This window comes from Anolis carolinensis, unplaced genomic scaffold (genome assembly GCF_035594765.1).
Source record: "Anolis carolinensis isolate JA03-04 unplaced genomic scaffold, rAnoCar3.1.pri scaffold_7, whole genome shotgun sequence".
NCBI lineage: Eukaryota > Metazoa > Chordata > Lepidosauria > Squamata > Dactyloidae > Anolis > Anolis carolinensis.
Genome location: NW_026943818.1, coordinates 38,660,936 through 38,673,778, shown reverse-complemented (window position 1 = coordinate 38,673,778; position 12,843 = coordinate 38,660,936). Strand labels below are relative to the sequence as shown.

Here is a 12,843-nt window from a genome sequence, read left to right as displayed (position 1 = left end):
AAGCATTTAGGAATGTGTGATGTATTATTATTATTATTATTATTATTATGGCTGGATGGCCATCTGTTGGGAAGGCTTCCCAAGCATTTAGGATTGTGTGACGTATTATCATTAATAATAATAATAATAATAATAATAATAATAATAAGGCTCGATGGCCATCTGTTGGGAGGGCTTCCCAAGCATTTAGGACTGTGTGATGTATTATTATTATTATTATTATTATTATTATTATTATTATTATTATTATTATTATTGTGGCTGGATGGCTATCTGTTGGGAGGGCTTCCCAAGCATTTAGGAATGTGTGATGTATTATTATTATTATTATTATTATTATTATTATTATTATTATTATTATGGCTGGATTGTCATCTGTATGAAAGATATTATTATTTTTATTTATTATTGACGCAACGACATAGTCTGACACAGCAAACAAGATAAATATGCTGGGTTTTTATTTATTTATTTATTTATTATTATTTTATTATTATGACACAGCAAACAAGATAGATATGCTGGATTTCGTATCACAAAATCACAAGTCGAACAATAATAATAATAATAAAAATAAATAATAATAATAATAATAATAATAATAATAATAATAATAATAATAATATTCTGTGGAGCCCCTGATGGTGTAGTGGGTTAAACTGCTAAGATGCTGTTAATAGATGTAAATGCTACCCAAGGTCCTGAATCCCATCACAGCATTTAATGTTTGGACTATAGCCCGGAGCGGATGCATCATCCCTTGGAAGCGGAGCCCAGCTCATTCCCGGTTTGTCTTTCCTTTTAGGAGAAGCGGAAGCGCCAAACGGAGATCGAGAACAAGCGGCGGCAGCTCGAAGATGACCGGCGGCAGTTGCAACACTTAAAGGTATACGGACTACAACTCCCATCACCCTGTCACAAGGCTTTCTGCAAAGAGGCTTCCTTCCTTTGATTGTAAAATATTTAAAAATTCCCTAAAAATCGGTGGATGATCGAAACGTTCCGAAACTTGGCAGGCTTAAAGTGGAAAGTGTTGCCTACACGTGTGCCAAGTTTCATCCTGATAGTCATAAAAATGATAGAGAAACAAGCCTCAAGCCCAATACAGGGGTCAGATGTTTCTTTTTTCCTTGTGAGCCAATTACAAGGCTTTCTGCAAAGCTGGACTCTTCCTTTGATTTGTAAAATATTTAAAAATTCCCTAAAAATCGGTGGATGATCGAAACATTCCGAAACTTGGCAGGCTTAAAGTCAAAAGTCTTGCCTACAAGTGTGCCAAGTTTCATCCTGATAGTCATAAAAATGATAGAGAAACAAGCCTCAAGCCCAATACAGGGGTCAGATGTTTCTTTTTTCCTTGTGAGCCAATTACAAGGCTTTCTGCAAAGCTGGACTCTTCCTTTGATTTGTAAAATATTTAAAAATTCCCTAAAAATCGGTGGATGATCGAAACATTCCGAAACTTGGCAGGCTTAAAGTCAAAAGTCTTGCCTACAAGTGTGCCAAGTTTCATCCTGATAGTCATAAAAATGATAGCGAAACAAGCCTCAAGCCCAATACAGGGGTCTGATGTTTCTTTTTTCCTTGTGAGCCAATTACAAGGCTTTCTGCAAAGCTGGACTCTTCCTTTGATTTGTAAAATATTTAAAAATTCCCTTAAAATCGGTGGATGATCCAAACGTTCCGAAACTTGGCAGGCTTAAAGTGGAAAGCGTTGCCTACAAATGTGCCAAGTTTCACCCTGATAGTCATAAAAATGATAGAGAAACGAGCCTCAAGCCCAATACAGGGGTCTGATGTTTCTTTTTTCCTTGTGAGCCAATTACAAGGCTTTCTGCAAAGCTGGACTCTTCCTTTGATTTGTAAAATATTTAAAAATTCCCTAAAAATCGGTGGATGATCGAAACGTTCCGAAACTTGGCAGGCTTAAAGTCAAAAGTCTTGCCTACAAATGTGCCAAGTTTCACCCTGATAGTCATAAAAATGATAGAGAAACAAGCCTCAAGCCCAATACAGGGGTCAGATGTTTCTTTTTTCCTTGTGAGCCAATTACAAGGCTTTCTGCAAAGCTGGACTCTTCCTTTGATTTGTAAAATATTTAAAAATTCCCTAAAAATCGGTGGATGATCGAAACATTCCGAAACTTGGCAGGCTTAAAGTCAAAAGTCTTGCCTACAAATGTGCCAAGTTTCACCCTGATAGTCATAAAAATGATAGAGAAACAAGCCTCAAGCCCAATACAGGGGTCAGATGTTTCTTTTTTCCTTGTGAGCCAATTACAAGGCTTTCTGCAAAGCTGGACTCTTCCTTTGATTTGTAAAATATTTAAAAATTCCCTAAAAATCGGTGGATGATCGAAACATTCCGAAACTTGGCAGGCTTAAAGTCAAAAGTCTTGCCTACAAATGTGCCAAGTTTCACCCTGATAGCTATAAAAATGACAGAGAAATGAGCCTCAAGCCCAATAGAGGAGTCTGATGTTTATTTTTTCCTTGTCAGCCAATTACAAGGCTTCCTACAAAGCTGCTCCCTTCCTTTGATTGTTAAATATTTAAAAATTCCCTAAAAATCAATGGATGATCGAAACATTCTGAAACCTGGCAAGCGTAAAGTCAAAGGTCTTGCCTACAAACGTGCCAAGTTTCATCCTGATAGTCACAAAAATGACAGAGAAATGAGCCTCAAGCCCAATAGAGGAATCTCATGTTTCTTTTTTTCCCTGTCAGCGAATTACAAAGCTTCCTGCAAAGTTGCTCCCTTCCTTTGATTGTAAAATATTTAAAAATTCCCTAAAAATAGGTGGATGATCAAAACATTCTGAAACTTGGGAGGCTTAAAGTCAAAAATGTTGCCTACAAGTGTGCCAAGTTTCACCCCAATCGCCATAAAAATGACGGAGAAACGAGCCTTGAAATTTTCCCGATTTCCATGAACGGGATGAATCTCAATAGAAATATTACGAAGCTTCAGAGATCTGGATTACGAAGCGAAATGGGACCCATCCAAATCTTTACGAGGCTCCGAAACATATTACTAATTTGATTTCAGCTGCTTTGCACATCTCTAATCACTTTTCTCTCTGTCTCTGGCTCTCTGCTTTTTCCTTCCGGCTCCAAGTCAAAGGCTTTGAGGGAGAGATGGTTGCTGGAAGGAGCCCCATCGTCCACAGCCGAGGAAGGAGAGGCCATGAAGAAACAGATGGAGGAGGACGATTTGAAGGCCAAGGAACTGGAAGAGAGCATCCAGAGGTAAGTCTCGGGTGCGGAAAGTCGTTTCAAGAAACGTACCGGGGATGGGGAGCTCTGGGTTCCAATCCTCTGCTTCCTACGTAACAGATGCAATTGGGATCTCAACTCTTTCTATGGATTTGTGATCTTTGAAGGCCTTGGTTGGATGGACATCTTTCAGGAGTGGTTTTGTTGGACTATGGGTTGGACTAGATGGCACTTGGAGGTCCCTTCCAACTTTTGATGGTTTTATGATCTACAAAGGTCTTTGCATCTTGGTTGGATGGACATCTTTCAAGAGTGGTTTCGTTTCATGATCTTTGAAGGCCTTGAAATGTTGGTTGGATGGACATCTTTCAGGAGTGGTTTGGTGGACTATGAATTGGCCCTTGAGGTCCCTTCCAACTCCTTCAATGGATTAATGATCTTTGAATGCCTTGAAACGTTGGTTGAATTGACATCTTTCAGAAGTGGTTTTGTTGGACTATGGGTTGGACTAGATGGCCCTAGGGGTCCCTTCCAACTTTTGATGATTTTATGATCTACAAAGGTCTTTGCACCTTGGTTGGATGGACATCTTTCAAGAGTGGTTTTGTTGGGTACTATTTCATGGGTTTCATGATCCATGAGGGCCTTCAAGTGTTGGTTGGTTGGACATCCTTCAGGAGTGGTTTTGGTGGACCATGGATTGCATTAGATGGCGCCTGAGGTCCCTTCCAACTCCTTCAATGGATTAATGATCTTTGAAGGTCTTGAAACCTTGGTTGGATGGACATCTTTCAAGAGTGGTTTTGTTGGGTACTATTTCATGGGTTTCATGACCTTTGAAGGCCTTCAAACGTTGGTTGGACAGACATCTTTCGGGAGTGATTTTGTTGTGTAGGTACTACTTCACGGGTTTCATGATATTTGAAGGTCTTTGTTGACGGACATCTTTCAGGAGTGGTTTTGGTGGACTATGGGTTGGATTAGATGGGCCTCCAATTGATTAATGATCTTTGAAGGCCTTGAAACGTTGGTTGGATGGACATCTTTCAAGAATGGTTTTGTTAGCTAGATGTCACTTGGAGGTCCCTTCTAACTTTTGATGGTTTTATGATCTACCAAGGCCTTTAAACCTTGGTTGGATGGACATCTTTCAAGAATGGTTTTGTTAGCTAGATGTCACTTGGAGGTCCCTTCTAACTTTTGATGGTTTTATGATCTACCAAGGCCTTTAAACCTTGGTTGGATGGACATCTTTCAGGAATGGTTTTGGTGGACTATGGATTGGATTAGATGGCCCTTGAGGTCCCTTTAAACTCCTTCAATGGATTAATGATCTTTGAAGGTCTTGAAACCTTGGTTGGATGGACATCTTTCAAGAGTGGTTTTGTTGGGTACTATTTCATGGGTTTCATGATCCATGAGGGCCTTCAAGCATTGGTTGGTTGGACGGACATCCTTCAGGAGTGGTTTTGGTGGACCATGGATTGGATGACCCTTGAGGTCCCTTCCAACTCCTTCAATCAATTAATGATATTTGGAAGCCTTGAAGTGTTGGTTGGATAGACATCTTTCAAGAGTGGTTTTGTTGGGTACTATTTCATGGGTTTCATGGTCTTTGAAGGCCTTCAAACGTTGGTTGGACAGACATCTTTCAGGAGTGATTTTGTTGGGTACTATTTCAAGGGTTTAATGATCTTTGAAGGTCTTTGTTGGACAGACATCTTTCAGGAGTGGTTTTGGTGGACTATGGGTTGGACGAGATGGCCCTTGAGGTCTCTTCCAACTCCTTCATTGGAATAATGATCTTTGAAGGCCTTGAAACGTTGGTTGGATGGACATGGGTTGGACTAGATGGCTCTTGGTGGTCCCTTCCAACTTTCAATGGTTTTATGATCTACGAAGGTCATTGCTCCTTGGTTGAATGGACATCTTTCAAGAGTACTATTTCTTGGGTTTCATGATCTTCGAAGGCCTTCAAAAGTTGGTTGGACAGACATCTTTCAGGAGTGGTTTTGGTGGACCATGGATTGGATGACCCTTGAGGTCCCTTCCAACTCCTTCAATCAATTAATGATATTTGGAAGCCTTGAAGTGTTGGTTGGATAGACATCTTTCAAGAGTGGTTTTGTTGGGTACTATTTCATGGGTTTCATGGTCTTTGAAGGCCTTCAAAAGTTGGTTGGACAGACATCTTTCAGGCGTGGTTTCCTTGAAGACCATTTCATGGGTTGGACTAGGTGGCCCTTCTGTTGGACCTTGAATCTCTAGCTCCTCAAGAGTGACTTGAGGACGCCTTCTGTGACAAATCCAATATCTCCTTCTCGTTGTAGGTTAGAGAAGGAACTGGAGCAGCTGGAAAACGGCATCTCGGCCTCATCCACCAAAGAGAACGTGGCCGAGGAGACCGCCAAGGAGGAGAAGCTGCAGCTCACCCCCAAGGTCAGCCCTTCCCCATCTTCTCTGGGGTTGTGTGGTGGAAACATGGAGACGTAGGCCAAGAGTAGAGATGTAGAGATGAACCTCAACCAAGCATCTGATGAAAAGATTCATGGGTGATCAATGCCATTTCCTAAACATGGGAAGAAAGTGGATTAAACTACAAATGTGGGGTGTTGTTTATGGCCAACGAGTTGTAGCAGCATTTTGTCCTGACGTTTCACCTGCATCTGTGGCTGGCATCTTCAGGTTGTGCTTTCCCTGCATGGCAGAAGGTTTGGATTAGATGGCTTATGAGGTCTTCCAACTCTATTATTATTATTATTATTATTATTATTATTATTATTATTATTATTATTATTATTATTATTATTATTACTATTACTATTACTGTTGTTGTTATTATTGAGCCTGGGTGGCCATCTGTCGGGAAGGCTTTGATTGTGTTTTCCCTGCATGAATGTAGAATGAGGTTGGTGTAGATGGCTCTTGAGGTCTCTTCCAACTCTATTATTGTTGTCGTTGTTGTTATTATTATTGAGGCTGGATGGCCATCTTTTGGGAGGGCTTTGATTGTGCTTTCCCTACATGAATGTAGAATGAGGTTGGTCTCGATGGCTCTTGAGGTGTCTTCCAACTCTATTATTATTGATGTTGTTCTTGTTGTTGTTCTTGTTGTTGTTCTTGTTGTTGTTATTATTATTATTATTGAGGTTGGATGGCCATCTGTCAGAAGGGCTTTGATTGTGCTTTCCCTGCATGAATGTAGAATGAGGTTGGTCTCAATGGCTCTTGAGGTGTCTTCCAACTCTATTATTATTGTTGTTGTTCTTGTTGTTGTTATTATTATTATTATTATTATTGAGGTTGGATGGCCATCTGTCAGAAGGGCTTTGATTGTGCTTTCCCTACATGAATGTAGAATGAGGTTGGTCTCGATGGCTCTTGAGGTGTCTTCCAACTCTATTATTATTGATGTTGTTCTTGTTGTTGTTCTTGTTGTTGTTATTATTATTATTATTGAGGTTGGATGGCCATCAGTCAGAAGGGCTTTGATTGTGCTTTCCCTACATGAATGTAGAATGAGGTTGGTCTCGATGGCTCTTGAGGTGTCTTCCAACTCTATTATTATTGTTGTTGTTCTTGTTCTTGTTGTTGTTATTATTATTATTATTATTATTGAGGTTGGATGGCCATCTGTCAGAAGGGCTTTGATTGTGCTTTCCCTACATGAATGTAGAATGAGGTTGGTCTCGATGGCTCTTGAGGTGTCTTCCAACTCTATTATTATTGATGTTGTTCTTGTTGTTGTTCTTGTTGTTGTTCTTGTTGTTGTTCTTGTTGTTGTTCTTGTTGTTGTTATTATTATTATTATTATTGAGGTTGGATGGCCATCTGTCAGAAGGGCTTTGATTGTGCTTTCCCTACATGAATGTAGAATGAAGTTGGTCTCGATGGCTCTTGAGGTGTCTTCCAACTCTATTATTATTGTTGTTGTTCTTGTTGTTGTTGTTATTATTATTATTATTATTGAGGTTGGATGGCCATCAGTCAGAAGGGCTTTGATTGTGCTTTCCCTACATGAATGTAGAATGAAGTTGGTCTCGATGGCTCTTGAGGTGTCTTCCAACTCTATTATTATTGTTGTTGTTCTTGTTGTTGTTATTATTATTATTATTATTATTGAGGTTGGATGGCTATCAGTCAGAAGGGCTTTGATTGTGCTTTCCCTACATGAATGTAGAATGAAGTTGGTCTCGATGGCTCTTGAGGTGTCTTCCAACTCTATTATTATTGATGTTGTTCTTGTTGTTGTTATTATTATTATTATTATTATTGAGGTTGGATGGCCATCTGTCAGAAGGGCTTTGATTGTGCTTTCCCTGCATGAATGTAGAATGAGGTTGGTCTCGATGGCTCTTGAGGTGTCTTCCAACTCTATTATTATTGATGTTGTTCTTGTTGTTGTTCTTGTTGTTGTTCTTGTTGTTGTTCTTGTTGTTGTTCTTGTTGTTGTTATTATTATTATTATTATTATTGAGGTTGGATGGCCATCTGTCAGAAGGGCTTTGATTGTGCTTTCCCTACATGAATGTAGAATGAAGTTGGTCTCGATGGCTCTTGAGGTGTCTTCCAACTCTATTATTATTGTTGTTGTTCTTGTTGTTGTTCTTGTTGTTGTTCTTGTTGTTGTTCTTGTTGTTGTTCTTGTTGTTGTTATTATTATTATTATTATTGAGGTTGGATGGCCATCAGTCAGAAGGGCTTTGATTGTGCTTTCCCTACATGAATGTAGAATGAGGTTGGTCTCGATGGCTCTTGAGGTGTCTTCCAACTCTATTATTATTGTTGTTGTTCTTGTTGTTGTTATTATTATTATTATTATTATTGAGGTTGGATGGCCATCTGTCAGAAGGGCTTTGATTGTGCTTTCCCTACATGAATGTAGAATGAGGTTGGTCTCGATGGCTCTTGAGGTGTCTTCCAACTCTATTATTATTGATGTTGTTGTTATTATTATTCTTGAGGCTGGATGGCCATCTGTTGGGACACACCTTGGACCTTGTTTTTATTGTGGATGGTGGGACAGTCAGAGTGGAAGAGCAAAACATCCTTCCATTGTCATGGTCTGACCATCGTCTGATCTGTCTAAGTCTCGCCGTGTCTTCTAACCTCCGCAGGGGTGGTGGACCTACTAAGATGGTCTGCCCTAGGAGGCTGATGGATCCGGATGGACTTCTGAGGTCTCTTGGGGATCTTCCTGTCCTGGAGACTGGCTGATCACTACAATAGTGAGCTGACAAGGGCATTGGACACGATCGCTCCCGAACGTCCCCTCTCACTGCGTAGAGCAGGGGTCCCCAAACTTTTTAAACAAGGGGCCAGTTGACAGTCCCTCAGACCATTGGAGGGCCGGATTAGAGTTGGAAAAAAAGAACAAATTCCTATGCATACTGCACATCTCTTATTTTGAAATAAAAAAGTGAAAACAAATACAGCCTCACTGTTAATAATAATAATAATAATAATAATAATAATAATAATAAAGAGGGTTGGAAGAAACCCCTTGTGCCATTTAGCCCAACCTCCTTCTGCCATTGTGCAACAAAAGCACAAGCAAAGCACCCCTGACAGATGTTCACCCAGCCTCAACGTTGTTAACAACAACAACAATAATAATACATCACACAGTCCTAGACACTTGGGAAGTGTTTGACTTGTGATTTTGTGATATGAAATCCAGCATATCTGTCTTGTTTGCTGTGTCATAAAATAATAATAATAATAATAATAATAATAATAAAGAGGGTTGGAAGAAACCCCTTGTGCCATTTAGCCCAACCTCCTTCTGCCTTTGTGCACCAAAAGCACAAGCAAAGCACCCCTTAATAATTAATTATTAGTTAAATAATAATCAAAATACCATTATAAACAAGCAAATCATTGGAAGGTGTGCACCAGGTGGGGGCCGGATAAATGGCTTCAATGGGCCGCATGTGGCCCCCGGGCCTTAGTTTGGGGACCCCTGGCGTAGAGTCACGTCAACCCCTTGGTTCACTGAGGAGCTGGCCGTGATGAAGCGTGCGAGGAGGGGACTCGAGTGCATCTGGAGGAAATCTCGGGATGTGTCCGACCAAGCACGGGCTAAAGCCGCTATTAAGGCTTACTCCGTGGCTCTGCGAGCAGCCAGGAATGTTTTCACGACTGCCCGCATAGCGTCTGCGGCCAACAGGCCATCGGAGTTGTTCCGAGTTGTTGGGGAGCTCCTGAGACCCAGGGGCTTCCCGATGACTTGGCAACTCGGTGCAGCGATTTCGCGCACCACTTTGCAGGCAAAGTTGCTCAGATACGTCATGAGTTGGACTCCAGCTTAATTGTAGTTCCAGCGGAGGTAACCGAGGTACCTGTCTGTCCGATCTTGTGGGATTCTTTCCGGCTTGTTCTTCCGGATGACGTGGAGGGGATTCTTGGGTCTGTGAGGGCGACCACTTGTGCTCTGGATCCTTAATAATATAATAATAATTTTATTCTTATATCCCGCCCCATCTCCCCGGAGGGACTCGGGGCGGCTTACATGGGGCCATGCCCAGACACGACAGCACAAATCAGATAAAACATTAAACCGAGCAGTAAAACTTCAACATGATTAAAAACAGTCATAAAAGTCAATATACACAATAATATTAAAATCCCGATTTGGGTCAAAATTTGGGATTTGGGATCCTTGCCCATCTTGGCTGGTAAAGCTAGCCAAAGATGGGTTGTTGGATTAGTTTGTGGCTATTATAAATGCCTCCCTGGTCCAGGGGTCAGTTCCATCCTGCTTCAAGCAGGCAGTAGTAAAACCGCTACTAAAAAAGACCTCGTTAGACCCATCTGTATGTAACAACTACAGGCCAATCTCCAACCTCCCATTTTTGGGCAAGGTTCTGGAGCGGGTGGTGGCCACGCAGCTCCAGGAGTTCCTCGATGACACCGATTTTCTGGACCGCTCGCAGTCTGGCTTCAGGCCTGGGCACAGCACTGAGACGGCTTTGGTGGCCTTGGTGGATGACCTCCGCAGGGAGCTGGACAGGGGGAGGGTGACCCTGCTGGTTCTCCTGGACATCTCAGCGGCTTTCGATACCATCAACCATGGTCTCCTTCTGGGGAGGCTCGCCGGGATGGGACTCGGTGGCACAGTTCTGCAGTGGCTCCAGTCCTTCCTGGAGGGCCGTTCCCAGATGGTGAAGCTGGGGGACACCTGCTCGGGCCCCTGGCCTTTGACCTGTGGGGTCCCGCAAGGGTCTATTTTATCCCCCATGCTTTTTAACATCTACATGAAACCGCTGGGAGAGGTCATCCGGAGTTTTGGAGGGCGTTGCCATCTCTACGCGGATGACACGCAAATCCACTACTCGTTTCCATCTGACTCCAAGGAAGCCCCTCGGATGCTGAACCAGTGCCTGGCCGCTGTGGCGGACTGGATGAGGAGGAACAAGCTGAGGATCAATCCTGACAAGACAGAGGCCCTCCTGGATCAGGGCATTGGGTGGCAACCTGTGCTGGACGGGGTCGCACTCCCCCTGAAATCACAGGTCCGCAGTTTGGGGGTCCTCCTGGATTCAGCGTTGACGCTTGAGGCGCAGGTGTCGGCGGTGGCCGGGAGGGCTTTTGCACAACTCAAGCTTGTGCGCCAACTGCGACCATACCTCGTGAAGTCTGACTTGACCACGGTGGTCCATGCCTTAGTTACCTCTAGACTGGACTACTGTAATGCGCTCTACGTGGGGCTTCCCTTGAAGACGGCCCGGAAGTTACAGTTGGTCCAACGCTCGGCCGCCAGACTAATAACGGGGGCGAGTTACAGGGAGAGATCTACTCCCCTGTTTAAGGAGCTCCACTGGCTGCCGTTCATCTTCCGGTCCCAATTCAAGGTGCAGACCATCATTTATAAAGCCCTAAACGGTTTGGGACCCACCTACCTTCGTGACCGTATCTCCTTCCATAAACCTGCCCGACCTCTCCGATCATCAGGGGAGGCCCTCCTGTCGCCACTACCTATATCTCAGGCTCGCCTTGTAGGAACTAGGGAGAGGGCCTTTTCCGCTGTGGCCCCTCGCTTGTGGAACTCGCTGCCCATTGAAATCAGGCAAGCCCCCACCCTTTTAGCCTTCAGGAAAGATTTAAAAACATGGCTCTTCCGGTGTGCTTTCGGAGAGTAAATGTTCTATGCTACTCCCCCCGATATTTATCCTCTAGACTGGTTCACTATCTGATGTCCCGTCCCTCGAGGTTTTATTCTGATCCCTTTCTCACCCAGAGTTTTAATTTTTAATCTAGTTTTTAAATGTAGTATTCATGCGGCCCGCCCTTGTTATATTGCTGTTTTGATCTTATGTTGTACTATTTATTTTATGTATTGTATTATTTAATTGCATTATGTTATGGTTATATTGTATTGTCCTGGGCATGGCCCCATGTAAGCCGCCCCGAGTCCCCATTGGGGAGATGGTGGCGGGGTATAAATAAAGTTTTATTATTATTATTATTATTATTATTATTATTATTATTATTATTGGGAGGGCTTTGATTGTGCTTTCCTTGCATATCAGGGGGTTGGACTAGATGGTCCACGTGGTCTCTTCCAACTCTATTATGCTATGAAACATCAAGAGAAAATGCTGCTAAAACACGTTGGCCATACAGCCCAGAAACCACACGACACCCTAGCGATTCCGGTCATGGAAAGATTCGACAATACATTAAATTGCATTAAAATTTTCAATTACATAGTGTTATCATTAGCTGTAAAAGATCATGCATATCCCGTGCAACACGGGAACGAGATAGTCTATGACTTGGAAACATGTGATATGCAGTGCAAGACCGGATCCTTGCATGCCTGGAGCCGTTCCTTCCGCTAACGCACCTGTGTTCTGTCTCTCCACAGACTCCGCTGGGCTCGGCCAAAGGTAAGGACGTGACTCCCTTGATGCGAAAATCCCATTTGCAACCAAAGCCGAAGCATTGTTTGGTTGCTCTCAAAGGAACAGATCTTCAATATGCAACACTCCCCGCCTAAAACTGGGATTCCTCATTTGGTGCGGGGACTTGGAATGGGAGTTGTAGTCAGTGGATTGACTGTGATGGGACGACATAGAGAACGTGGATACGAGTCCGAATCCAGGCAGACCCAAGGAAGCAATGCGTGGACTCAGCTTCATTGCTGAGACTAACCAACAGAACCATCAGGGTTCGCCATTATCCACGGTTTCTGGTTTCCAAGATCAAGAGGGGGAATACGTGCAGGTTGACCAAACGCAGGGCCGGCCCTAGGTGTTTTCAACAGTATTTTGCCCCCCACCCCACCCCAAATCAATAAATGGTAGAAGGTATAGGTCAATGGTTGCCAAACTTATTTCGTCCACCACTCGCTTTCCAGAAAAAATATGACTCAGCGCCCCCTAGAAGGGGTGTGTGGCTTAGAGGGGTGGGCGTGGCTCCTGCTCAAGAGGGTGGGGCTGAGCCTCTCCCCTGCAGGGCTGCGAGGGTAGGTGGGCGGGGCCACAAATGGGCAGCCAGGACTGGGATGGGTGGAGTTACGAGCTCTGAGGCAGGGCTGAGCTTCTATCCCTGTCCTGTGGCACCTGCCAGGACACAGGGGGTGGAGCTAGAGGAGGGGGAGGGGCCTCTTCCCAAGTGCCTGACG

General features: G+C 43.3%; 1 protein-coding gene across 3 annotated transcripts in view; it reads left to right on the top strand.

Moving 5' to 3' along the window:
- Positions 1-12,843, top strand: part of palm (paralemmin) — a 65,006-nt gene that overhangs the window by 31,575 nt on the left and 20,588 nt on the right. For all 3 annotated transcript variants that reach the window (XM_062959212.1, XM_062959213.1, XM_062959214.1), the window contains exons 3-6: positions 806-886; positions 3,118-3,248; positions 5,546-5,654; positions 12,085-12,106. In XM_062959212.1, coding sequence (XP_062815282.1) covers positions 806-886; positions 3,118-3,248; positions 5,546-5,654; positions 12,085-12,106 — 343 coding nt within the window. The remainder of the gene's footprint in view (positions 1-805; positions 887-3,117; positions 3,249-5,545; positions 5,655-12,084; positions 12,107-12,843) is intronic.